The sequence below is a fragment of the Delphinapterus leucas genome, chromosome 12, assembly GCF_059928025.1.
Source record: "Delphinapterus leucas isolate spDelLeu-1000000601 "Yukka" chromosome 12, BTC_Dleu_Yukka2, whole genome shotgun sequence".
Classification (NCBI taxonomy): domain Eukaryota; kingdom Metazoa; phylum Chordata; class Mammalia; order Artiodactyla; family Monodontidae; genus Delphinapterus; species Delphinapterus leucas.
The window spans coordinates 82490891-82517440 of NC_143140.1; the positions used below are offsets into that span (position 1 = coordinate 82490891).

The 26550-nt window shown below is 38.5% G+C and overlaps 1 protein-coding gene across 1 annotated transcript in view; it reads left to right on the plus strand.

Annotated features, from left to right (window-relative positions):
• ESR1 (estrogen receptor 1) overlaps nucleotides 1-26550 on the plus strand; it is a 390679-nt gene that overhangs the window by 305718 nt on the left and 58411 nt on the right. Inside the window, exon 6 of the mRNA XM_089922150.1 lies at nucleotides 7979-8117. Coding sequence (XP_089778276.1) covers nucleotides 7979-8117 — 139 coding nt within the window. The remainder of the gene's footprint in view (nucleotides 1-7978; nucleotides 8118-26550) is intronic.

Consider the following 26550-nt stretch of genomic DNA (forward strand, 5'->3'; position numbering starts at 1 on the left):
TGTAGCCAACACAAGAAGTAATAGAATTGTTTATTTGGAGGATGGGGTGGGGGGATGGGATTTTTGTGTGTGTTTGGAAAATTGGGAAGCTAGGAGACACTCTTAAATCCATCAGCTTCTCCAGAACTCTTCTCAAATGCTTATTGTCATGACAACCATCTCTTCATGAACCAAGGCCCCGAGTGTAATACAGATGGGCTTGGTAACAAGGTAGAGTTGCCATCTGCTTTGTTTTCTCTGAGGGACATTTTTTTTGATCCCCGAGTATGATCTTCATACCTGAAAGTCCTGACCTATTTTTCTTTCTAGAGTCAGATATAGTTGTGAGATTAGTTCTTTTCTCCTGACTTTATCTGTCATCACATACCTTACTTATTGCTAAAAGGAGGGGAAAAAAAGGATAATTATGTGTATGTGAAAACAAGTATACATATTTTAATGATTTATTCCTCTATCTACTTTGCAAAGTCTGATACAAGGTGCCTAGTAATTCAACAGTACAGGCAAAAGTGAGATCAGGGCTTCCCTGGTGGCGCAGTGGTTGAGAGTCCGCCTGCCGATGCAGGGGACAGGGGTTCGTGCCCCGGTCCGGGAAGATCCCACATGCCGCGGAGCGGCTGGGCCCGTGAGCCATGGCCGCTGAGCCTGCGCGTCCGGAGCCTGTGCTCTGCAACGGGAGAGGCCACAACAGTGAGAGGCCTGCGTACCGCAAAAAAAAAACAACAAAAAACAAAAACAGAAAACCAAGCAACAATTGAGCAAACTTGAAGCCAGTGTTGTCTTTGGATATCCTTTCTCAGTGAGTAACCTACTCATTATACCTAAGATCTTTTCAGAGGAAGGACAGTTTTCTGCATTTAGTTTATCTCTCATGTATGCATTGTAGGAGAGATGTCTGGGAAATATCTCAGATCCTCCCAAGCAAGCTCTCTGTTGTTTGTCTTTCATTCAGATAAAACTGGGGAAGAAGGAGAATAACCGCAGACAGCGGTGTTGGTTTTTCTTTTGGATGTGCCTTAGAAACCCCTCCTTTGAATCTGTACACGTAAAAATAAGTCACAGAGTAAAATGTGTTAAGCTCTGCTGCACTGTGCTGAAGGGATTAGTAATGATGTCATAGCATCTTCATGATACAGTGTCAGCTAAAACATGACCCTCTCGTCAGTCTGCAGAGTCGAGATGGGAAAGTTCGTGCATCTATATAGATATCATGACTTTCATCACCTGTAATTCTTTCAACATACGGTCTTCTAAGTAAGGGGTGTTTGAAGGGCGCTCCAGTAATTTTACAAGGCAGTACCTTTGTTTATTTTAAAACCTCTGGGCTGAATTCTTCGATCTTTACTCAAATTAATTTGGCTGTCAACTATGCTAAACGTGACAGATTTTAAAAACGTCAACTTTGTCACATTCAGTTCTTCACTTACCACTGGTTTTTATTGCTTAGCATTGCCTTGAGAATACCACTTTATTTCCCAATGCACGTAGTCACCTCAGGGTAAGATTCATTCTCTCTACCCCAAGGCAAATAAGGAGCAACAAAGGACCTCAGTGGAGGTCTGCTGAGTTCAATAGAAAGCCATGGGCCACTTATATTGGGGCTGGTCAGGGAGGGGGGCATGAGGACAGCTGCATTCTGGATTTGCTAAACATCTTGAAATGCTTTGAGTATAATAAAAGCCCAAACGTGCTTTCTTTTTTCATTTTTTCACATATGTATTTTAGGAGAAATATAACCCACATGCTCATGTTCCCTCCACTTTTAAATCATGAAAATGTTGTTTTGTAAGAACTGTTTGATGTCCAGGAAGTCTTTTATCCTTTTTATTAGGTTATTTTTTACATATAAATAAAAAGAAAAAATAAACAGAAAACACAACATGACATCGTGATTTAGGGCAAACACAAAGTGCTCTATTTAAGTTTGAAGTTCTAAATCTCCAATATTTTAAAACCAAACATTTCTCTTGGTACTTTGCAAAAGTGGTCTTCCCTTCTACTGGACAGAAGTTCCAGCCTGTTGGGATGAAGTAGGGAAGAGTACAAATGTTCATTGAGTAGCCACTCTGGTACTGAGACATCTGCTAACTCCTTAATTTTTACAATAACCCAAAGTGATTATTTTACAGATGGGAAGAGCTTTCAGAGACCTTAAGTAACTGGCCGTGGGCCACGGAATAATTTCAAGCCAGGTCTACGTGTCTTTTTGGTTCATTGTCTTTTAATTACTTCTGTCCTCCTCATTCTGTTGGGGGAGAAGGGAGGGTGTGTACCTTCCAAAAAGTTACATCTTGGGAAGTGACTTGGAAGTACCTAATAATCAGGCCTGAGGGTGAGGACGTTGTAGCCTCTGGAAAGTGTCCGCTTGGTATTGGCAAGGTGGATATTGACTACGGTGTTTGCACAACGGCTTTGGATAGGTGATGTTTGCCAGAGGGGGCCTGGGAACACTTCCTTTTATTATAGCAGAGGAAAGCCAGAATACACAGGGATGTGATGTGGGGCAGGCTTGGTAGGAGGCCCATGTTCTTGCACCGTGATTCAGTATGTCTAAACAAGTGATAGTCTCATACCATTTTATTCTGTAACAGTGGTACATATTTGGTAAGAGTGGTATATTACATTATTTATTTAAATGGACTAAACTCATTTCTTTGAAAAGAATTTTTCAATGCTTATATGTTACGGAGACATCTTCAAGTGTTAGAGAATGAGAATCACAGTTCTAATGGGTCTCTCTATAGTGAGGCTGCATATAAAGGAGATTCCATATTTTTATTTGGAGGAGGGAGGTTATAGTCAACTATACCATGAGGTACATGGTTCGTAGTATGGCATTAAGTTACTATCTTGTGGAGAAAAAGAAAAAAAAAAACAACAGCAAAACGGAGGATGTGAAGACTGCTTAGCATTTGAGCTGGGATCTAGGTTGTTCTGACATTATCTGTTCTACAGGCTTTCTCTCAGAAATCCCAAGTTTTATTCAGTTTGTAGCTGATTTATGCTATAATCTCATGTTCCATATGTTCTTTCTTTCTTTTTTTTTAAAAAAAAACCCTTATTTTATTTTGGCATCAAGGGGAAAATAGATGAATTATTTAAATCTTCTTTCACCGAGTTAAGGCAAAACAGAAAGAATGCAATGGGCAATATAACTGACATTTTGGAGAACATTGGGGTCATCATATGACTGAGAACATGATTAATTTTTTGAAGGTCAGGAAACTAATATTTTTCCAGTGGATTTACTAAGGGAACCAACCACCTGGCTTCTAGTTTTGAGACAACTGCTCCCCAGGAAAAAGTTGCTTTTTTCTTCACAGAGATTCTACTTTGTTTTGCATCTATAACATATAGATTGTATTCCATGGAAATAAGAAATACAATTACTGTAGCCCTCATTTTTTTTCTCATGCCTCTACTGAAGACCCACTCTGGTTTATCTTTTACTCAACAGCACTGCAGAACTTAAGGGGCATTCATATTATTTTAGTCATTTTGCCTCAGGCTCTCGGCACACTTTGCCGTGTCTTGCCACACCCAGTAAGAGTGGGTAAAGCTTTAAGTATCTCCTGTGTGCCAAGGCAAATTAAGCAATTAGTATGGCAGTCCCTAGCAGAGTGGGGAAGAGGGCTTAGGATCTCATGAGGCCCAAGGGATGGGGGAAGACATGCCACGAGCTCCTTTCACAGTCAAAACGCAGTGGAAAATCTCGGAGGCAAAACAGTTACCTTATAATGAAGAAAGAAGGCAGAAATATCTTTACTTGGTGACGAGACTGGAAATAACAAGCTGCTTGTCTGTATGGAGAGACTCTTTTTCTCTGAAAGAGGCCTTCCTCAACTTCATCAGATCCCTGCCCACATAACAGGTGGCGAACAGGACTTGAAGCATTTCTGTCTGTTTCCAGTATATCCTATCTCTGGATACTCTATTACTAGACCTGTAAGTGCAGACTAGAGAAAAAGGCTCATGTTCGCTTTCTCTTAAAATTTTATTTTATAAAGTGAGATTTCCTTGCAGCTGACTTCACTTGGTCTCAATAAACTACTGTTACTACTTTTGAGGTATGCATTCTACCCCACTGGTGTGGATTCCACAGCCCTGAAGACCCCTTGCCACTGGCACTAAATGAGAGTCCCTAAGTGATGAGGGGTAAATCATGTCTCACTGTGTCACCTGTAAGAAGTTCTGTCACTGATGCCTCTATTCATATCCCCTAGATGCTGCTAGCTCCCACCTTCATACTGGCCACACTTTCAAGTGTTCAAGAAAGACATTGTTGCATGCCTCTAAGTTATGATAGCAGATTCAGCTGAAGTAGCATAATAGATTATTCTTCCTGTTTTGAAGGAAAATAAGCCAAAGGGTTGAAACTCGGTGTCTATAGTTGGCCCAGTATAATTTTGTTTGGGATTTATTACATTATTTTTCTTCACGGTATATGAATTGAGAGTATTAAAGGACATTTATTCTACACCAAAAGAGCATGCAGCTCCTGTGTGGTTAAAATAATATTGAGATCAGTATATTGGAAGAGACACTCCATCCAGTAACTTCCTTCAGTAGCCCTCACATTCACTGAGAAGGTTAATTGACAGTTTTTGCACACTCCCTGCAGCCCTGCCCCAGGAACTTGCAGAGGACACTTTGGAAGAGACACAATAACCCTTGTCTGCAGGCGATATGCACAGCTGGGAAAGATAATTAAAGAGACTATTCCTTTCTGAGAGATCTACATCATTTCAACAGAAGGACCCAGCAATTCTGCTGGATTCAGACTGAAAACTGTCACTAACAGACATACTTCAGACAGATTTCATAATCACCAGACCTCTGTGGTACAAATGGTTATGGTGAGCTTCTGAGACTCCCCCAAAACCACTAAAACTGTCCGACTTAAATAGCACTGAAGTTTTGACGTGAGAATTAAAAAGTATGATTCAGTTTAATATGTAAGGTTGCTACCAGAAAATGCTCCTTTGGTTTTCCAAAATTGATTGGTTACATGGCTGCAGTTCTCTCTCGAGATACCCTCTAAATGTCATCCTGCGTGATTGTTTGGGGCTTATGGAGGGTATTGAATTACATTGTGTAGGTTTCATTATGGGTGACATTATCACAGGATTACATTTTTTTTCCACATCAAACAGGCAATGTCATGAGAAGAGAGAAAATACCTCTCAAATGTTAACATTTCTGAAAGTGAGTTTGATTTATAGGGTAGGTTTATATTGCTATTATGAGACTTTATCTGAAAAATTGGGATGAAATCTTAAAGAATTGAAACTTCCCTGTGAGTTTTCCTTATAAACACTGCTCACTGGAGATGGTTTATCCCATTAGACGTTGACTACTGAGAAAGAGAAGCCTTTCTTGCTGCCTTAGGCAGTGCTTCTTCCAGAGCAAGGCTAGTCCATTTTGACCCAAAGCATGCTATAGGTAAACAGTTCCAAGGTGTAGGGATATCTGTTCCTTTTTCTTCCCAGGAGTCCTGAAACCCAGTCACTGTTTTTTAATCCCTTAGTTTTTCTTATGAACAGAACTGCCCATTTTCTCTCCAGTTGCAAGTCCTGCCTTGTGTGACTGAAACCCACCCTTTCCAGTGGGAAGACACTTGCTCTGATAAATGCTACACTTTAATTGGCCTTGGCATGGCTGGATGATGTAGCAGAAGGTGCAATAAATTTAGACGTTAGAAAAGCAGAATTTGATAGAATTATGCATTTTGTGCTTCTAATGAGTACCTAGTCTAGAAGGATTTACAGACACATGCATAATTAATGTGAATATAGTGTAAGATAATGATCTGTTAGAAGCACATGAAAAGATGCTCAATATCATTAGTCCTTAGGGAAATGCAGATTAAAATCACAGTGCCAGTGTGATACCTCTGTACATCTACTAGAATGTCTAACATGAAAAAGACTGACCATACTAAGTATTGGCTGCAGATGTGGAGAGACTGGTACTATCGTCCGTTGCTGTCGGGGTTGTAAAATGGAACAATCACTTTTGAAGACAGTATAGCAGTTTCTTAAAAAGTTAAACATATACCTACTGTATACCTACCTTATAATCCAGCCATAGTACACTTAAATATTTACCCAGGAGAAATGAAAGCATATGTCCATACAAAAAATTGTACATAGATTGCTCATGGCAATTTTATTTGTAATAGCCTGAAGTTAATCAAATATCCAATGAAAGGATAAATTGTATTTATTTATTGGCTATATCCAATAAAAAGAATCAACTATTCTTTATTGCTGAGTGGAATACCACTCAGCAATGAAAAGAATCAACTATCTATACATGTAACAACATAGGTAAGTCTTAACATAATTATGCTGAGTTAAAGAAGGCAAAAAGATGAGAGACTCTCGGAGAATTAAATAAATGCAGTAATGGTGGAAATATAGAAAGGAGAAAAAGAATTTTATGGTTACTTCAAAGATAGAATTAATGAGGCTTGGTTATGGGATGGTGGCTAGAGGGGGCTTACACTCTGAGGTCTTTCTCCACCTTGGGTTTCTCTATGCGGATCATCATCTACTTGGTGGTAAGAATTATATGAAAGATGGCACTTAAGTATATAAGAAGTGATGAGCTAATTGTTTAATGCTGATTCTTTAATCAACACCCCCAAGAAGAAACATTCAGTAGGCAAACCGTCACTACTACTGCTTAAGGAAAATAAACTTACATTTTGGCTTTTTAGTAAATACAAGTATAGATAACTAATACAAGTATAATATTAGTGAGAAAAAATTAAAGAAGAGGACAAAGAAAAATGGGATTCCTAGACCCATCTCATGGATAAGAGAGAACAAAGGGTTGAGGGCAGAAAGAGAGAGGAAGGAAATGTGATGGGGGTACCTCAGGACAAAAGAACAGGGAACCAGTTTGGAAAGGAGCAAACTTTATGGACATCTTGTTTACGCAATGCCCTTGTCACTCTGGCATGTCTTAATTTGTGTGGTTAGATTTATTTAGTCACTTGATCCAAAGTCTACAATTAATTGCAGCACATAAGAAGTACTGTCACTTGTGGTCAAGGGCGTAGGTTCTGGAGATTATATTTCCATCTCTGACCTTAACTAGTATATAAGCTCTCTGACCATCTGTTTCCTTACCTGTAAAATGATATCCCCGTGAGTTCCTACCTCTGAGAATTATTGTGTTAATAAATACTTTAAAAATTGGTATGGGAAGTACTTAGCATCGCTTCTAACCCGTAGTAAAGGCTCAATCAATTGATCTTCCTGTTCTTTCCCCTTCTTCTCCTTCTCCCCCTCCTTCTTCTCACTATTATTATTACTATTAGGCATCCACCATATTGTCAGTGATGACTGGAGAAAGCTTTACTCTCCCAATACACCATTGGAAAACAAGGGCACTTTTTAGTGTTTATTACCAGAAGTAACCATAATGTCACTTTTATTCATCTGACTCATTCTCTCCCGAGTGATTTATTTACACATTCTACTGTATTAGTCTTTCTTTTCCATGGTGTGAAAAAAAGAGCATGGCTTGGTGATGAAGCAAAGAGGTAGAAATTTAGTGACTTTGGTCCTGCCTGTGCTCCAATTCCTATTTGGTTTAGGGCAAGTAGTTTAAATTTCTTGCACCTAAATGTCTTCAGCTGAAACAGAAATGAAATGTAATGATCACATAGGGCTATTAGAAATGTCTAAGTAAAAAGCATACACATTTTAACACTAAGTTCAGAACTTTATAGAAAACTAAGTGGGTTGCTTAAGTTAGTATATTTCTGTAGATATGACACTAAGACATTAAAAAAATGCCACAGTAAAGTTCACTGATATGCTAGGTTTAAAAAATAGTTACTTGACTTTCCTACTGTGTGCTTCTAATTTATGTTTTCCCATCTAATAAAAAATAGACCCTACCACTTCAAATCCCTGGTTGCATTACTTTTCATTTGAGTCAGCAGGGTTTTCTTGTCTTGTTTCAGGATTTGTGGATTTGACCCTCCATGATCAGGTCCACCTTCTGGAATGTGCCTGGCTAGAGATTCTCATGATTGGTCTTGTCTGGCGCTCCATGGAGCACCCAGGGAAGCTCCTGTTTGCTCCTAACTTGCTCCTGGACAGGTGAGTGACCTGGCTGTAGCTTGGGGGAAGCACATTCTTGATAATCACCAGTCTGATCCTGAAGCTCCTTTATTCAGCATTGCACGAAGCTTCCAAGAACTTCATCAGATATATTTACAAATGGGTGGATTCGGGTGATGTAGGGTAGTCGAGTTCACAGAAGGCTAAGGATAACTGTCTGCCTGATGTCTCCCCAGATTAGCTCTCTCATTTCTAAAATATACGTGTATATTGTATATGTGTGTGTATATTTATATATACATATATGCATGTATCAATATATATACACATATGTATGTATCAATATATATACACATATGTATTTGTGTGTATTTACAAAATTGTGAACTGTAATTTTCTAACTTCACCTTCATCTTGTGTTATATAAAAGAATGATGAGTAACTTTCCTTTAATTAAAATCTTTTTTTGGCTCATGTGCATCCAAACCACAATAGTCTTTTCATTTCCTTTTCCAATTTTGCCATCAGTAAATGAAGAAATTTGAACAGAGTTCTGAAGGCCACTTCCAGTTTTATGAATTCATACAAGTTAACTTGCTTATTTTAGAAAATGAAGATTTCAGTTTTCAAATGTGCCACCTTATTTCATGTATTCTATTTGGGTTGACTTGGAATGTGGGTCCTATTCTTTCTTATTCAGTCATTGCTTAGAGTAATCGAATTTAGACATTATTTAACAGCAGCTACCACTAACAGAGTCCCTACCCAGCACCAGCTGCTGTGCTGAATACTTTACATACATGATCTCATTTAATCATCACAGCGCTCCTGGGAAGCCTTATCATTCACGTTTTACCAGAAAGGATGCTAAGTTTCAGAGACATTCTGCTGCTTGCAAAGAGCATTGAGCTAGCCGATGGTGGAGCCAGGATTGGAATTCAAGATCTGTCTGTCTCTGGCACACTCATGTTGGCTCCTGCCCTGTGCACGCGTCCTTCACACTCTTTCCTCAACAGCAATGCCTTCTCTGGTCTGCTGCTGTGACCTTTTGTTACCAGATGCACCTTGTCTTTACGGACGACATAATCATTTGAATGGGAACGATCCATCTTGTAGTTGTTTCTTGCAGACTTTTTTTGCCTCTGCTCATCAGTCCAAGGCTGCCAGGTTGCACGCGATGCATCTTTGGGCTTTCCTTCCTTTCGGAGCACCACGCTGCCCCCTCATCTCCTGTCCTGCTCTGGCTTCCTGCCCTACACCTGCCAAGCCGCCTGGAACAGAGTTCTGGCAACATTTATTTATTTAAATACTGGAGAATTGTATACGTATTGGTTACTCTTTCATCATTTTGTGTTATTATAGTGTCATCAACAGTGATGATGCTGTTCAAGGAGCAGCTCTTTCTTTCCATGGAATATAGTCCCGTATCACAGTTTTGTGGACTGATCGAGAGCGGCCACTGGTCTGGTCCCGTAGAACTGCCCTCGCACGGTATTTAGCCTGCCTTTTAGAGGATGTCTCTACAGTGCTTCTTCACTTCTTTTCCTTCCTTTCCCTTCCCTTCCCTTCCCTTGTTTCTCTTGTCATTTTTCCCTTCCACCTCTTTTTTCCTGTTTTCCTTCGCTTCCTCTTTACTTCTTTTTTTTTTTCTTGGCCTATCTCCTCTTCCTCCTTTTCTTTCTCCTCCTCCTTTTTCTTCTGCTGCTTTTCAATTTTTTCTGTTACAGTCATGTCGTTCCATGACCAAGTTATAATAAATTTGCAGATGAAAATCATAGACCACGTACAGTGTTTCTCCACAGTAGACTGGAAGGTGTCTTCAGGGTTTAGGATATTGGGGACATTCCTGACTGAGTTGATGTGTTCCATGATTTACTGCCTCATCCATGTTTACCTTCCTAGGTACACACTTCCTGAGAGCAATCATCAGTCATTGCATTTTAGATATGAAAGTGTTTGTGACATCACCTCACCCCGATGAAACTCATTTTGCCAGCAAGGTGATATTGTGCAGGATCTTATCAACCGCCTGCCTTTCTTTTCCACACACTGTCAGTGTGCTTAATTTTCTCCCATGTTTCTCACTGCAGTGTCAGTGACTAAGAGTTCTCATTTCTCTCCATTCCTCCCTTCTAAAATTCCAGATAGGAAGTTCCTACTACCTCTAGACCAGGATTTCTCAACTTCTGCACTGTTGACATTTTTGGTTGGATTATTCTTTCTTGTGGGGGACCGTCCTGTGTATTTTAGGATGTTTAGCAGCATTCCTGGACTTAACCTACTAGATGCTCTCGTAGCAGCATCTCTTCCCCCAGAGATGACAACCCCAAATGTCTCCAGACATTTCTAAATGTCCCCTGTGTATGTGTGGGGAGAAGGGAGGCACAGAATTGTCCCTGGTTGAGAACGACTACTCTAGATTTTCCCATTTCAAAATCCTATAAGCTCTTCAGACTCGCAGTATTGAATACATTATCTTCCTCACCACGTTTGTTCCTTTTCTTTTTTTCTATTAGTGGTATTCAGCTAGACACTGAAGCTGTCAAGTTCAAGTTAACCGTGGATTCCACTCCCCCCACCAGATTATCCAGTTAACTGTCAAGTCCTTCCTGCCCTGTTTCTGAAATCCACACCTCCCCTTTGTCGCCATTCCTCCCCTAGCACAGGTCCCTCCTAGCACAGTCAGCCCTCCCCAAAGGCTTGCCTCTCCAGCACTGTCTTTCTCGGCCACCGGCCCTCTTTCCTTCAGTCTCTTCCCACAGGGCTGCCAGAGGCTTCTTTCTAAGGCACAGCTGTGATCCTGATGCTTTCTGATTCAGCTTCCATTGGCTCTCTGCCTTCTTTAGAAAGTACCGTCTAGACTTCTTACCTTGATGATTATGAATCCCTGTTGCAAGTGTCGCAGACACAGACATCAACAGAGCGGGTCAGATGATGTAATGAGGAAGGCCAGTGGCTTTGGGTCCAAAATGGAGTTCTGGGGATTAAGTGAGCCTGGTGAGCTCTTTTCCAGGCTAACAAACACCTGGGCCCTGACTGCAGCCTGAGAGCCACGAACTTGACTTCACTCTTCAAGGTTTTTTTCCACTGCTTCTGAAAGGCCCTGTACCTTTAGGATTCCTTGTCAGAATCTTGGGACCTTCTTTAAGGCCATTTCAGATGTTACTCTTCCGGAAAACCTTCCTCCAAACTCTCTCCTCTTTAGCCAGAAAGTAGCCTTTTCTTTGTCTATGTTCTCATGGGGTTTGGTTTCTGCTTCTCTTATTCTCCTTCTGCCACCTGTAAGTTATGACTGTATGTCTTATCTTCCCTTTCAGCTCATGAACTTCATACAGGCAGGAACCAGATCTTGTTCGCCTTTTTGTTCCCTCCAGTGAACAAAGTCTTCCATGATCCCCGATAAGTGTTTGTTAATTGCACTGGCCAGGGTCCCCCGGTGGCTCATGGTAGAGTCAGGAGAAGCCACGTCTTCTGATGGTCATTTCAACTGTTCTTGTCATCAAACTCACTCACTTCTTGTTCAGGGCTACTTAATTCCTGGCTTAGACCCTTCTAGACTTCGAAGAAATTAAGATACATCTGTTTCGAAAGGATTTTTAAAATTACTAAGTGCATTTGGCTTATGCTTATACTTCTGCTTATCTTCCACAAACCTGTTAAATTCCGAATGAAGATAAACAGAGGATCTTATTTTTCTTCCATCACTAGACCCACTATGGAGTAAAATCCTCCAGGTCTTAATATGTTTAAGAACATTTACATACATACATTTCTAATCATGTTAATGATTAGAAAAATATATAAATAAATATAAATTATATAAATAATATTATTTTTTAAAATATGGTCTATAGTATATAATTTTCTATATTTTTCTAATTATTAACATGTACCTAAATATTATAAAATTTCAATATTATTAAATTACTCTCTTGGTATGAGAAGATAACTGCTTTTGCTGACATTGATATATGCATAACAGTAAAAAATATTGTGACCAGCAACCCATTTGAAATTTTATACATCTGGAAGATGACTTCTGAGTGATAGTTGAGAGCACTGTTTATGTTTTCGCCTTGCAGGCTCCCAGCCCTTTTGATAACATTCAGCTTTCTGATTAACATCAGTCACCTTGATCTCCCTTTTGCTCTTTTCCCATCCTTTTGCACATTGTAAACATTTTTTGTAACAAAATGTAGAAATCCATGAGTTTCAAAGCCAGGTATTTGAGAGCTGGTAAGCAAAAGATGAATGTTCGCTGCATCATTTTTATTTTATCTCAGGCTCGGTGATACTACCTTTGCAAAGTCGGCCTCCATAGGGTGTTTACATCTGCATAGACCTGGGGACAAGGGAAAGCCAGAAGTCCCAAGGAGTCCTGTCACCCAGGGATTATCAACGTTGCTAACTAGAGACAAGGGTTTATCTGCGATAGATTATAATGATATCCTGTTTTCTTAAGCCTTCTTTGCAAATCCAGGCACTTGTGCTTTCCAAGGCTATCAAGAGGACAGAATATACCTCAGTCTTCCCTTGTAATTACTCAAATGTTAGTATTGGCAAATGGGGTTTAGTGATTATAGGAATATAAAAAAATTGCTGGATTACCATCCCACACTTGTGAGCAGAGGACTGTATTTCCTATCTAGCATCCATTTCAAAAGAGTTATTGCTTGATTTACTCCCGATGATAACCCATGATATCTTGATTCTGGTAGTTTATAGCTTTCCTGGTAGTCATATGCTTGAAGGCTAATTTTATCCTTGCCACTTAGCCTACCCACAGTTTCCAGTTCTTCCCTGTATCTTGCAGCACTGAGTCCCAAGCACTTAATGCAGTCTTCTCTTCCTGTGAAAACCAAGAAATAAAGCTTGTTATCAGGTATTAATAGAGAACCCAGTAATTTCTCTCAGTGTGTGTGTGTGTGTATTTTATAAGAGGGACGTTAAAGATAATAAGAACACCTGTGAAAGTAATCAGGAAATGGAGAAATCTCATTTTCCATTCTAGCACCTAATCCCTTGGTGTGTTTTGGCACCAGAAAACACAAAATATGTCCTCTGTGTCAACTAGGAATGCACCTCTTCGTTTAGCCCTGCTTGAGTGCTCACCCTGGAAAAACAGAGACGGAAAACAGAAGCAAAAGTGTTCAATATAAGTCATTCCTTGTGGGATCTCTTTGTTTTCGCAGGAGTAAAGTTTACTATCGCTGGAAGGCAGATGTGATGTTAGAGGACACAGTGTGAATTGCCAGTTCAGTGAGACTATCCAGTTTCCAGAGCACTGTCTAAATTCTGTTTTGCTGGCACCATCCATGCTAACAAATTCTGAGAAATATTTGCGGATTTCTCAGTGAAGCCAAAGCACTCTCTTTCGATTCCTATTCACTCTCAGAGAAAAAAAACTATTCATCCATTTGAAAGCAAAGCTTAATTCGACAAGGAGAATATTCCCTCTACCAAGCGTCTGGCCAGAGCGTTGTTGATCTAGCTCTTTCCATCGCTCCTGCATCAGGAGGCTCTGTCCATAGGAAATAATATTGGACAACAGAAAGTTCTTTGACTTGTAGGCATGGAATAGGAATAAGTTCTCTTCCTTAAGAGAAAAACAGGTTGTTGCACTGGAGAGAACATTTTGCTTCTTCTACTAAATAGCTGACTGTTTTCAGACCGTAAATTCACTTTAAACTGAAAAAAAAAGTCATTTTCTAGAAGCAAGAGCATGCTCATTTCAAGTTATTTATTGTAAATATTTCAGAAAAAAACATGCAGATAAAAACATGCAAATGAAACAATGCTTCCAGCAAATGCTTTTACTGGCCTTTTTTTAATTGGCCTTTTAAATTTTTTTCCTGTGTAAAATTTGATGTAAATTCTTTGCAGATTTTCTTCACTTGGAAGAGTGAAAAAAGAAATTTCGGAAATAAGTTGATAAATTCAGAATGTAATTTGTTTAAAGGTTTCTTGGGCATAAAAAGAAGGACCTCCCTTTATATTCCCTTTTTAGATTTCTTCTCTCTGAAAAATATATGCTCTACTGAAGGGGGATGTTATAGTAGCAGGGGCAGCAGGTGGGTTGGGGAGTGATCAGCTCCTCAGCAAAGTCAGTCCTGGGCAGGAGACAGTTTCGGTTACTCCAGTGGCTTTGCTGGATTCCCTCATAACTTTCCAGGCTTGTGTTGGTTTGCATCCCTATATGGCCCATTCATATCCCAAGAACTTTGTTCATAACTTTTATTTTTGCTCTACCTTATAGAATTGGATGAGGAAAGGAAAGAAAGGAAGCCAACTTTTATGTAACTTCTTTAATCTGTACAGTAGTGTGATGGGTTATCTTCTATACTATATTTTATTTATTATGTGAGAATACAGGTAGCAAAGGGTTTTACCAGCTTGTATTCTTGGCGCTGGATCCATTGGTTCTTTCCAGTTCTGAGTCCTTAATTACTCAACAGCAGATGCCAACTGATTGATTCTTTAAAGTCTTTGGTGCAGAGTTATGACAAATCCTGGGAATATGAAACTGTAAACTGCAGAGGAGAAAAATTGAGGCCCAAAGAATAGAGAAATTAGCCAAGCTGTTAATATTACTGCTATCTCTGATTGAAAAGGTATCAAAATATCTATTGGACTAAAACCCAATTTCATTACACACTTTAAGTGGGTCAATTATGTGATATGTGAATTATATCTCAATAAAAATATTAAACACACACACACACACACACACACACATATTGGAGTTTTGGAAAAAGTCAATTTGACCAACGAAACCTTCAATCATGAAAACGCCTGTAGGGGTTCTACTGGAAAAAGGTAAAAAACAAAACATTCAAATCAAGATTTCTCCTTAAAAACAAAGCAATTAAGCAGTGCTATGTTATAAAGGCTGCTAAGCCACAAGTCTTTAACTCCTCAAGAGGAATAAGCCTATAAACAGTAAGGATCCACTTAATATAAAATTGCCCCAGAGGAAAAGGCATAATTCCAACCAAAGAATTAATCCCGTGTAAGAGGTTAATTTAACTTTTCTTACATGTTTACCTACCACATTATTTTTGCATTTGCCATAAATTGTTAACAATTAAACTTGCTAATTGATTTAAAATACAATCATCATAATATTTTTGACAGTTCTAAAATATCTTGATATTATTTAAGTCACACATGCTACATAGAGGTAATCACGTAATCCCTCTCTCATATCTGCTTTAATCGCAGCTGCTTTTCCATAGTCAGAATTGGAAAGATCCTCATTTGTTTAATGAGTGCAATTAAAATCCATTGATAAAGGGAGATAACACAACTTCAAGTCTGTGTTAGTTAGGATTCAGTTTAAGTCAACTCAGTAGATATTTATTGAGTACGTCCATGTCTCTAGGGTTCTGCCTAATACTGGAGGATATGAAAAAAATGTGTAAGAGGCAGACCTGTCCTCAGGGAACTCACTGTCTAGTGGTAGAGTAATATTGGTGTACAAATGAATGCAGGCAAAAGCAAGACATTATAAGCAAGCCTCCACCACACCCCACATCATTCGTGTCTAGTTTAGCTTCCTCCATCACTTTTTAAAAAATTGAGATACAGTTGACATAACATTATATTGTACAACATATGTATACAACGTATGAGTTGATATATGTAGATATTATAAAATGATCACCACAGTAAGTCGAGTTAACATCCATCACCACAAATAGTTATACATTTTCCTACGACGAGAAATTTTAAGGTCTACTCTTTTACCAACTTTCAAATATACAGTAAAGTTTTATTAACTATAGTCACGAGGCTGTACATTACCATCCCCAGAACTTATTTATCTTATAACTGAAAGTTGGTACCTTTTCGCTATCTTCACCCATTTTGCCCACCACCCTCCTCTGGCAACCACCAATTTGTTCTCTGTATCTTTGAGCCTGGTGGATTTGTTTTTTTCTAAGATTCCACATATAAGTGATATCCTACTGCGATGTGTCTCTCACTGTCTGACTTATTTCACTTAGCATAAGGCCCTCAAAGTCCATCCATATTATCACAAACGGCAGGATTGCCATCTTTTTATGGCTGAATAATATTTCATTATATATATGTATATATATAAACTTTTTCTTTATCCATTCATCCATTGATGGACACTTAGGTTACTTCCATGCCTGCCTTGGCTATTGTAAATAATGCTGCAATGAACATGGAAGTGCAGATATCTTTTCAAATTAGTGTTTTCATTTTCTTGGATAAATGCCCAGAAGAGGAATTTCTGGATCATATGGTAGTTCTATTCTTAAATTTTTGAGGAACCTCCATCCTGTGTTCCATAGCGGCCGCCCAATTTACATTCTTACCAACAGTGCACAAAAGGGTTCCCTTTTCTCCACATCCTCACCAACACGTTATTTCTTCTCTTTTTTTTTGAATTTTATTTAATTAATTATTTTGTACAGTAGGTTCATTTTAGTTATCCATTTTATACATATTAGTGTATATATGTCAATCCCAATCTCTCAATTCATCCCCCCAGCCCCCAACCCCCCCGCCACTTTTGCCCCTTGGTGACAATATGTTGGTTCTCTACATCTGTATCTCAACTTCTGCCCTGCAAACGAGTTCATCTGTACCATTTTTCTAGGTTCCACATATATGCGTTAATATACGATATTTGTTTCTCTCTTTCTGACTTACTTCACTCTGTATGACAGTCTCTAGGTTCATCCACGTCTCTACAAATGACCCAATTTCATTCCTTTTTATGGCTGAGTAATGTTCCATTGTATATATGTACCACATCTTCTTTACCCATTCATCTGTCGATGGGCATTTAGATTGCTTCCATGACCTGGCTATTGTAAATAGTGCTGCAATGAATATTAGGGTGCATGTGTCTATTTGAATTATGGTTTTCTCTGGGTATATGCCCAGTAGTGGGATTGCTGGGTCATATGGTAATTATATTTTTAGTTTTTTAAGGAACCTCCATACTGTTCTGCATAGTGGCTCTGTCGATTTACATTCCCACCAACAGTGCAAGAGGGTTCCCTTTTCTGCACACCCTCTCCAGCATTTGTTGTTTGTAGATTTTCTGATGATGCCCATTCTAACTGGTGTAAGGTGATACCTCATTGTAGTTTTGATTTGCATTTCTCTAATAATTAGTGATGTTGAGCAGCTTCTCATGTGCTTCTTGGCGATCTGTATGTCTTCTCTGGAGGAATGTCTGTTTAGGTCTTCTGCCCATTTTTGGATTGGGTTGTTTGTTTTTTTAATATTGAGCTGCATGAGCTGTTTATATATTTTGGAGATTAATCCTTTGTCCATTGATTCATTTGCAAATATTTTCTCCCATTCTGAGGGCTGTCTTTTTGTCTTATTTGTAGTTTCCTTTGCTGTGCAAAAGCTTTTAAGTTTCAGTAGGTCCCATTTGTTTATTTTTGTTTTTATTTCCATTACTCTAGTAGGTGGATCAAAAAACGTCTTGCTGTGATTTATGTCAAAGAGTGTTCTTCCTATGTTTTCCTCTAAGAGTTTTATAATGCCCGGTCTTACATTTAGGTCTCTAGTCCATTTTGAGTTTATTTTTGTGTACGGCGTTAGGGAGTGTTCTAATTTTATTCTTTTACATGCAGCTGTCCAATTTTCCCAACACCACTTATTGAAGAGGCTGTCTTTTCTCTATTGTATATCCCTGCCTCCTTTGTCATAGATTAGTTGACCGTAGGTGCGTGGGTTTATCTCTGGGCTTTCTATCTTGTTCCATTGATCTATATTTCTGTTTTTGTGCCAGAACCGTATTGTCTTGATTACTGTTGCATTGTAGTATAGTCTGAAGTCAGGGAGTCTGATTCCTCCAGCTCCGTTTTTTTCCCTTAAGACTGCTTTGGCTATTTGGGGTCTCTTTTGTGTTTCCACAGAAATTTTAAAATATTTTGTTCTAGTTCTATAAAAAATGCCTTTGGTAATTTGATAGGGATTGCATTGAATCTCTAGACTGCTTTGGGTAGTATAGTCATTTTCACAATATTGATTCTTCCAATCCAAGAACATGGTATATCTGTCATCTGTTTGTATGATCTTTAATTTCTTTCATCAGTGTCTTATAGTTTTCTGCATACAGGTCTTTTGTCTCCCTAGGTAGGTTTATTCCTAGGTATTTTATTCTTTTTGTTGCAGTGCTAAATGGGAGTGTTTCCTTGATTTCTCTTTCAGATGTTTCATCATTAGTGTATAGGAATGCAAGAGATTTCAGTGCATTAATTTTGTATCCTGCAACTTTACCAAATGCCTCGATTAGCTCTGGTAGTTTTCTGGTGGCATCTTTAGGATTCTCTATGTATAGTATCATGTCATCTGCAAACAATGACAGTTTTACTTCTTCTTTTCCAATTTGTATTCCTTTTATTTCTTGTTCTTCTCTGATTGCCGTGGCTAGGACTTCCAAAACTATGTTGAATAACAGTGGTGAGAGTGGACACCCTTGTCTTGTTCCTGATCTTAGAGGAAATGCTTTCAGTTTTTCACCATTGAGAATGATGTTTGCTGTGGGTGTGTCATATATGGCCTTTATTTTGTTGAGGTAGATTCCCTCTATGCCCACTTTCTGCAGAGTTTTTACCATAAATGGGTGTTGAATTTTATCAAAAGCCTTTTCTGCATCTATGGAGATACTCATATGGTTTTTATTCTTCAATATGTTAATATGGTGTATCACATTGATTGATTTGCGTATATTGAAGAATCCTTTTATCCCTGGGATAAATCCCACTTGATCATGGTGTATGATCCTTTTAATATGCTATTGGATTCTGTTTGCTAGTATTTTGTTGAGGATTTTTGCATCTGTATTCATGAGTGATATTGGTCTGTAATTTTCTTTTTTTGTAGTATCTTTCTCTGGTTTTGGTGTCAGGGTAATGGTGGCCTCATAGAATGAGTTTGGGAGTGTTCCTTCCTCTGCAATTTTTTGGATGAGTTTGAGAAGGATGGGTGTTAGCTCTTCTCTAAATGTTTCATAGAATTCACCTGTGAAACCATCTGGTCCTGGACGTTGGTTTGTTGGAAGATTTTTAATCACAGTTTCAATTTCATTACTTGTGCTTGGTCTGTTCATATTTTCTATTTCTTCCTGGTTCAGTCTTGGAAGGTTATACCTTTCTAATAATTTGTCCATTTCTTACAGGTTGTCCATTTTATTGGCATAGAGTTGCCTGTAGTAGTCTCTTAGGATGCTTTGTATTTCTGCGGTGTCTGCTGTAATTTCTCCTTTTTCATTTCTAATTTTATTGATTTGAGTCCTCTCCCTCTTTTTCTTGATGAGTCTGGCTAATGGTTTATCAATGTTGTTTATCTTCCCAAAGAACCAGCTTTTAGTTTTCTTGATCTTTGCTATTGTTCTCTTTGTTTCTATTACATTTATTTCTGCTCTGATCTTTATGATTTCTTTCCTTCTGCTAACTTTGGGTTTTGTTTGTTCTTCTTTCTCTAGTTCCTTTCGGTGTAAGGTTAGATTGTTTATTTGAGATGTTTCTTGTTTCTTGAGGTAGGCTTGTATTGCTATAAACTTCCCTCTTAGAACTGCTTTTGCTGCATCCCATAGGTTTTGGATCATCGTGTTTTCATTGTCATTTGTTTCTAGGTATTTTTTGATTTCCTCTTTGATTTCTTCAGGGAACTCTTGGTTATTTAGTAATGTGTTGTTTAGCCTCCATGTGTTAGTGTTTTTTACATTTTTTTTCCATGTAATTGATTTCTAATCTCATAGAGTTGTGGTCAGAAAAGATGCTTGATATGATTTCAGTTTTCTTAAATTTACTGAGGCTTGATTTGTGACCCAAGATGTGATCTATCCTGGAGAATGCTCCGTGTGCACTTCAGAAGAAAGTGTAATCTGCTGTTTTTGGATGGACTGTCCTATAAATATCAATTAAATCTATCTGGTCTATTGTGTCCATTAAAGCTTGTGTTTCCTTATTAATTTTCTGTTTGGATGATCTGTCCATTGGTGTAAGTGAGGTGTTAAAGTTCCCCACTATTGTGTTACTGTCTATTTCCTCTTTTATAGCTATTAGCAGTTGCCTTATGTATTGAGGTGCTCCTATGTTGGGTGCATATATATTTATAACCATTATACCTTCTTATTGGATTGTTCCCTTGATCATTGTGTAGTGTCCTTCCTGTCTCTTGTAACATTCTTCATTTTAAAGTCTATTTTATCTGCTATGAGTATCGCTACGCCAGCTTTCTTTTGATTTCCATTTGTATGGAATATCTTTTTCCATCCCCTCACTTTCAGTCTGTATGTGTCCTTAGGTCTGAAGTGGGTGTCTTGTAGACAGCATATACATGAGTCTTGTTTTTGTATCCATTGAGTGAGCCTGTGTCTTTTGGTTGGAGCATTTAATCCATTCACGTTTAAGGTAATTATCGAAATGTATGTTCCTATGACCATTTTGTTAATTGTTTTGGGTTTGTTTTTGTAGGACCTTTTCTTCTCTTGTGTTTCCCACTTAGAGAAGTTCCTTTAGCATCTGTTGTAGAGCTGGTTTGGTGGTGTTGAATTCTCTTAGCTTTTGCTTGTCTGGAAAGCTTTTGATTTCTCCATCAAATCTGAATGAGATCCTTGCCAGGTAGAGTAATCTTGGTTGTAGGTTCTTCCCTTTCATCACTTTAAATACGTCATGCCACTCCCTTCTGGCTTGTAGAGTTACTGCTGAGAACTCAGCTGTTAACCTTATGCGAGTTCTCTTGTATATGATTTGTTATTTTTCCCCTGTTGCTTTCAATAATTTTTCTTTGTCTTTAATTTTTGCCAGTGAGATGACTATGTGTCTCGGCGTGTTTCTCCTTGGGTTTATCCTGTGTGGGACTCTCTGCACCTCCTGGACTTGGGTGGCTATTTCCTTTCCCATGTTAGGGAAGCTCTCGACTATAATCTCTTCAAATATTTTCTCGGTTCCTTCCTCTCGTCTCCTTCTGGGACCCCTATAATGCGAATGTTGTTGCGTTTAATTTTGTCCCAGAGGTCTCTTAGGCTGTCTTCATTTCTTTTCATTCTTTTTTCTTTATTCTGTTCTGCAGCAGTGAATTCCACCATTCTGCATTCCAGGTCACTTATCCATTCTTCTGCCTCAGTTATTCTGCTATTGATTCCTTCTAGTGTAGTTTTCATTTCAGTTATTTTATTGTTCATCTCTCTTTGTTCTTGAATTCTTCTAGGTCTTTGTTCAACATTTCTTGCTCTTCTCGATCTTTGCCTCCATTCTTTTTCTGAGGTCCTGGATCATCTTCACTATCATTATTCTGAATTCTTTTTCTGGAAGGTTGCCTATCTCCACTTCATTTAGTTATTTTTCTGGGGTTTTATCTTGTTCCTTCATCTGGTACATAGCCCTCTGCCTTTTCATCTTGTCTATCTTTCTGTGAATGTGGTTTTTGTTCCACAGGCTGCAGGATTGTAGTTCTTCTTGCTTCTGCTGTCCGCCCTTTGGTGGATGAGGCTATCTAAGAGGCTTGAGCAAGTTTCCTGATGGGAGGGACTGGTGGTGGGTAGAGCTGGCAGAGCTCATTAAAACTTTAATCCACTTGTCTGCTGATGCTGGGGCTGGGTTCCCTCCCTGTTGGTTGTTTCGCCTGAGGCAACCCAACACTGGAGCCTACCTGGGCTCTTTGGTGGAGCTAATGGTGGACTCTGGGAGGGCTTACACCAAGGAGTACTTCCCAGAATTTCTGCTGCCAGTGTCCTTGTCCTCATGGTGAGACACAGCCACCCTCTGCCTCTGCAGGAGACCCTCCAACACTTGCAGGTAGGTCTGGTTCAGTCTCCTATGGCATCACTGCTCCTTCCCCTGGGTCCCGATGTGCACACTACTTTGTGTGTGCCCTCCAAGAGTGGAGTCTCTGCTTCCCCTATTCCTGTCGAAGTCCTGCAATGAAATCCCGCTATCCTTCAAAGTCTGATTCTCTAGGAATTCCTCCTTCCGTGCCAGACTCCCAGTTTGGGAAGCCTGACATGGGGCTCAGAACCTTCACTCCAGTGGATGGACTTCTGTGGTGTAAGTGTTCTCCAGTTTGTGAGTCACCCACCCAGTGGTTATGGGATTTGATTTTATTGTGATTGTGCCCCTGCTACCGTCTCATTGTGGCTTCTCCTTCTTCTTTGGATGTGGGGTATCTTTTTTGGTGAATTCCAGTGTCTTCCTGTTGATGATTGTTCAGCAGTTGGTTGTGATTCCGTGGCTCTCGCAAGAGGGAGTGAGAGCACGTCCTTCTACTCCGCCACCTCAAACCAATCTCCTATTTCTTCTCGTTTTGATAATAGCCATTCTGACAAGTGTGAGGTGATATCTCCTGGTTTTGATTTGCATTTCCCTGATGATTAGTGGTGTTTGAGCACGTTTTCATGTACTTGTTGCCCATTGGTATATCTTCTTTGGAAAAATGTCTGTTTACATCCTCTGCCTATTTTTTAATCAGATTGTTTGGTTTTTTGCTGTTGAGCTGTATGAATTGTTTATACATTTTGGATATTACCTCCATATCAGATATATGATTTGCAAATATTTTCTGCCATTTGGTAGGTTGCTTTTTCATTTTGTTCATAGTTTCCTTTGCTGTATGAAAGCTTTTTAGTTTAAGGTACTCCCACTCATTTATTTTTGCTTTTGTTGCCTTTGCTATGGTGTCAAATCCAAAAAAATCATTGCCAAGACCAATGTCAAGGAGCTTACCACCTATGTTTTCTTCTGGGAGTTTTATAGTTTCAGTCTTATGTTCAAGTCTTTAATCTGTTTTGAGTTAACTTTTGTGTATGGTATAAGATAGTGATCCAGTTTAATTGTTTTGCATGTGGCTGTTTAATTTTCTTAGCATCATTTATTAAAGAGACTGTCCTTTCCCCATTGTATATTTTTGGCTCCTTTGTTATAAATTAATTGACCACATATGTGTGGGTTTATTTCTGGGCTGTCTATCCTGTTCCCTTGATCTATGTGTCTATTTCTATGCTGATACCATGCTGTCTTGGTTACTATGGCTTTGTAATATAGATTGAAATCAGGGAGCGTGATGCTTCCAGCTTTGTTCTTTCTCAAGATTGCTTTGACTATTTGGGGTCTTCTGTGGTTTAATACAAATTTTAGGATTATTTGTTCTCTTTCTGTGAAAAATGCCATTGGAACTTTGATAGGGATTGCATTGAATCTGTGGATTGCTTTAGTTAGTATGGACATTTTAACAATATTAATTCTTCCAGTCCATGAGCATGAGATATAGTTTTAGCTATTTGTGTCTTCTTCGATTCCATTCATCAGCGTCTTATAGTTTTCAGTGTACAGGTCTTTCACCTCCTTGGCTAAATTTATTCTTAGGTATTTTATTCTTTTTGATGCAATTGTAAATGCATCATAATATACGTTAATAAGGAGCTATATGTTAATAGTTCCTTATTAACATAGAGAAACTCAACTTCTTTTTGTATATTGCATTTGAATCCTGCAACTTTACAGAATTCATTTATTCTAACAGTTTTTTGGTCTTTAGGGTTTTATATATCATGTCATCTGAAAATAGTGACAGTTTTACTTCTTCCTTCCTGATTTGGATACTTTTTATTTATTTTTCTTGCCTAATTGCTCTGGCTAGGACTTTCAATACTATGTTGAATAAAAGTGATGAAAGCATCCTTTTCTTAATGCTGATCTTAGAGGAAAAGCTTTCAGCTTTTCACCATTGAGTATGATGTTAGCTGTGGGCTTGTCATATATGGCCTTTATTACGTTGAGGTACTATACCCACTTTGTTGAGAGTTTTAATCATAAATGAATATTGAATTTTGTCAAAAGCTTTTTCTGCATCTACTGAGATGATCCCATAATTTTTATCCTTCATTTTTTTAATGTGGTGTACTATATTGATTGATATGCAAATGTTGAACCATCCTTGCATCCCTGGAGTAAATCCCACTTGATCATGGTATATGATTCTTTTAATGTATTATTGAATTTGGTTTGCTAATATTTTTTGAGGACTTTTGCATCTCTGTTCATCAGGGATACTAGCCTGTAATTTTCTTTTCTAGAGTGTCTTTGGTTTTGGTATCAGGGTGAAGCTGACCTCGTAAAGTGAATTTGGAATTATTCCTTTCTCTTCTATTTTTTGGAAGCGTTCATGACAGTTTCGTATTAATCCATCTTTAAATGTTTGGTAGAATTCACCAGTGAAGATATCTGGTCCCTTTCTTTATTGGTATGTTTTTGATTACTGATTTAATCTCCTTACTAGTAATTGGTTTGTCCAGATTTTCTATTTCTTCATGATTCAGTCTTGGTAGGTTGTATGTTTCTAGGAATTTATCCATTTCTTCTAGATTCTCCAATTTGTTGGCATATAATTGTTCACAGTAGTCTCTTATGATTCTTTGTATTTCTGTTGTATTGACTGTACCTCTTTCACTTTCTAATGTCTATGTAAGGGAAAATCAAACCCTGGTTTATACTTACATTTATAAACTGGTTCATTCTTGACATTTCCATGCCAGCATAACTAACTATACTCATTATACATTTATCCTGCTTAAAAGTGCATGCTAATATAGATAACTCTAAAAGATCATTCCATATGTTGGTCTTTTGGGTCTGGCAGGAGGGCAGCAGGGGGTTTTAGCAGAGATTTCTTAAGCCTCTGTGGTAGATGACCAAAAGTTACACATTTTTGAAATATTATTTCTGACAAGGTATTAGTACTGCTTGGATATTTTTCTATGATTACAGCTTTTAATTTTATGACTGGGTAGAGGTTTGGAATTTCACTTCAAAGTAAATGAAGTTAGTATATCTATTTCCATTTCTTATGTAAAGTTACAGTTCTCTTTATTTAGTGTCATGGTTATATGGCCTTATGATCTGTAATTGAATTCCAACCTCTTCTTTGCTATTATTGACTTCTCCTTGTAGGCTCCTAATCCAAATACTAAGGATCATATTTCTCTTGTGATGTTTCAAGAGGCACTTCTAAGTCATTATATATTCTTATTCATTATTTTACCTGTTTTTCTATTTTATCAAATGCAAGAGAAACGAAAAACACACAGTCAGTATTTTCTTTGGTCTTATAATACCACAGCAGAGAATCAGTTTCTTAATCTGTTTATATATTGGCCACTCTCCATTGGCACAGATTCTAAGATCCATCATGACTTTATCATTGGAAAATATGATGCCACAGACATGTTACAATAATAAGGAAAAGTTAGTCATCATACCCCTGATAAGAAAAGGGCTTCTTCTGTATCTCCAAGTTTGATAGGACAAGCTTAATACTTTGTGAAGTTGAGCCTGTGACTGGATCCATCTTAGCCTCTGAGGAGAGCAGAGCCTGAGGGAGCACTTAATTCAGTGTGGGTGTGGCATGAAATGCAGAGATGAAGGTTTCAAGACTTGTAGTCTTGGCAATTGAAAGGATGGCAATGCTGTTGATAGGAAGACAGAAGAAAGAGTAGGTGTTGGGAAAATCTGATGAATTTTTCCTTATGTATGTTGGGCTTAAGGTACAGGGAGGATATACTCAAGGCTATGTCCTGAAGAAAGTTGGAGCCCAGAAAGAGATGGAGATTAAAAGCTGAAGATAAAAGATTTGAGTCATCTCCTTAGTTAAAAGTGTGGGATGAATGTGATAAGTAGGCAAGACAATGGAGAAAGTGGTGTCCAAAGGGCTGAGGAAAGACCTGTTAAAAGGCTGACACTTAGGAGTTACAAGTAGAAAAGAATCCCAGCCTGGGATTGAGTTGTTTGAGAAGTAGGAGCACAAAGTCTCTGATTCCAAGGGAGTGATGGCTTTCAAAAGAAAAAGGGTGGTGAATTACACCAAATACTAGAGAGGGGTAGGCAGGAGTAAGAAGGAGGGGACTAAGGATTTGATAATTAGGGGATAATTGTTGTCCTTAAAGAGAAGAGAGCATTTTTAGTAAAAATGTAAAGAGGTAGGGGAAATAAAACAAGAGTGTAAATGTGTTAAGTGTAAGTATAATGTATGAAAGAGAACATGGGTAGGGAAAATTAGAGAAAGGAAATACAAACTAGCTTTTTCAGATGTTTGGTAGTGAAAGGCGGTGGATCTCTAGTTCTTGATAGCACAGCATCAAGGGGGCAGGTGTCCTAGGTCAATCCAGTGATGTCCAATGAGAAAGTTTTTAGTTGCATTATGAGGCTTGTTTTTTTCAGTGTGTGTCAATCGATTGATTTATTGTCCTCTTTTGTTGCTCGAGGTGTCCCATCTTTGGCTAATAGAGTTTCTTCATGTCGACGTTTGTGTCATTTTGACATAAGCCATTAATCTTCGATGCCTCCTTACAGAATAGCACAATAACATCTCCCAACCTCATATTTCCTGCCCCAGAGCTGGAATCAACCATTTCTACAAGGGGCACTTGTTTCAGGGAAAATGGTATTTAGAACTCAGTCTTGGCACTTGGTGTGTTCACTGC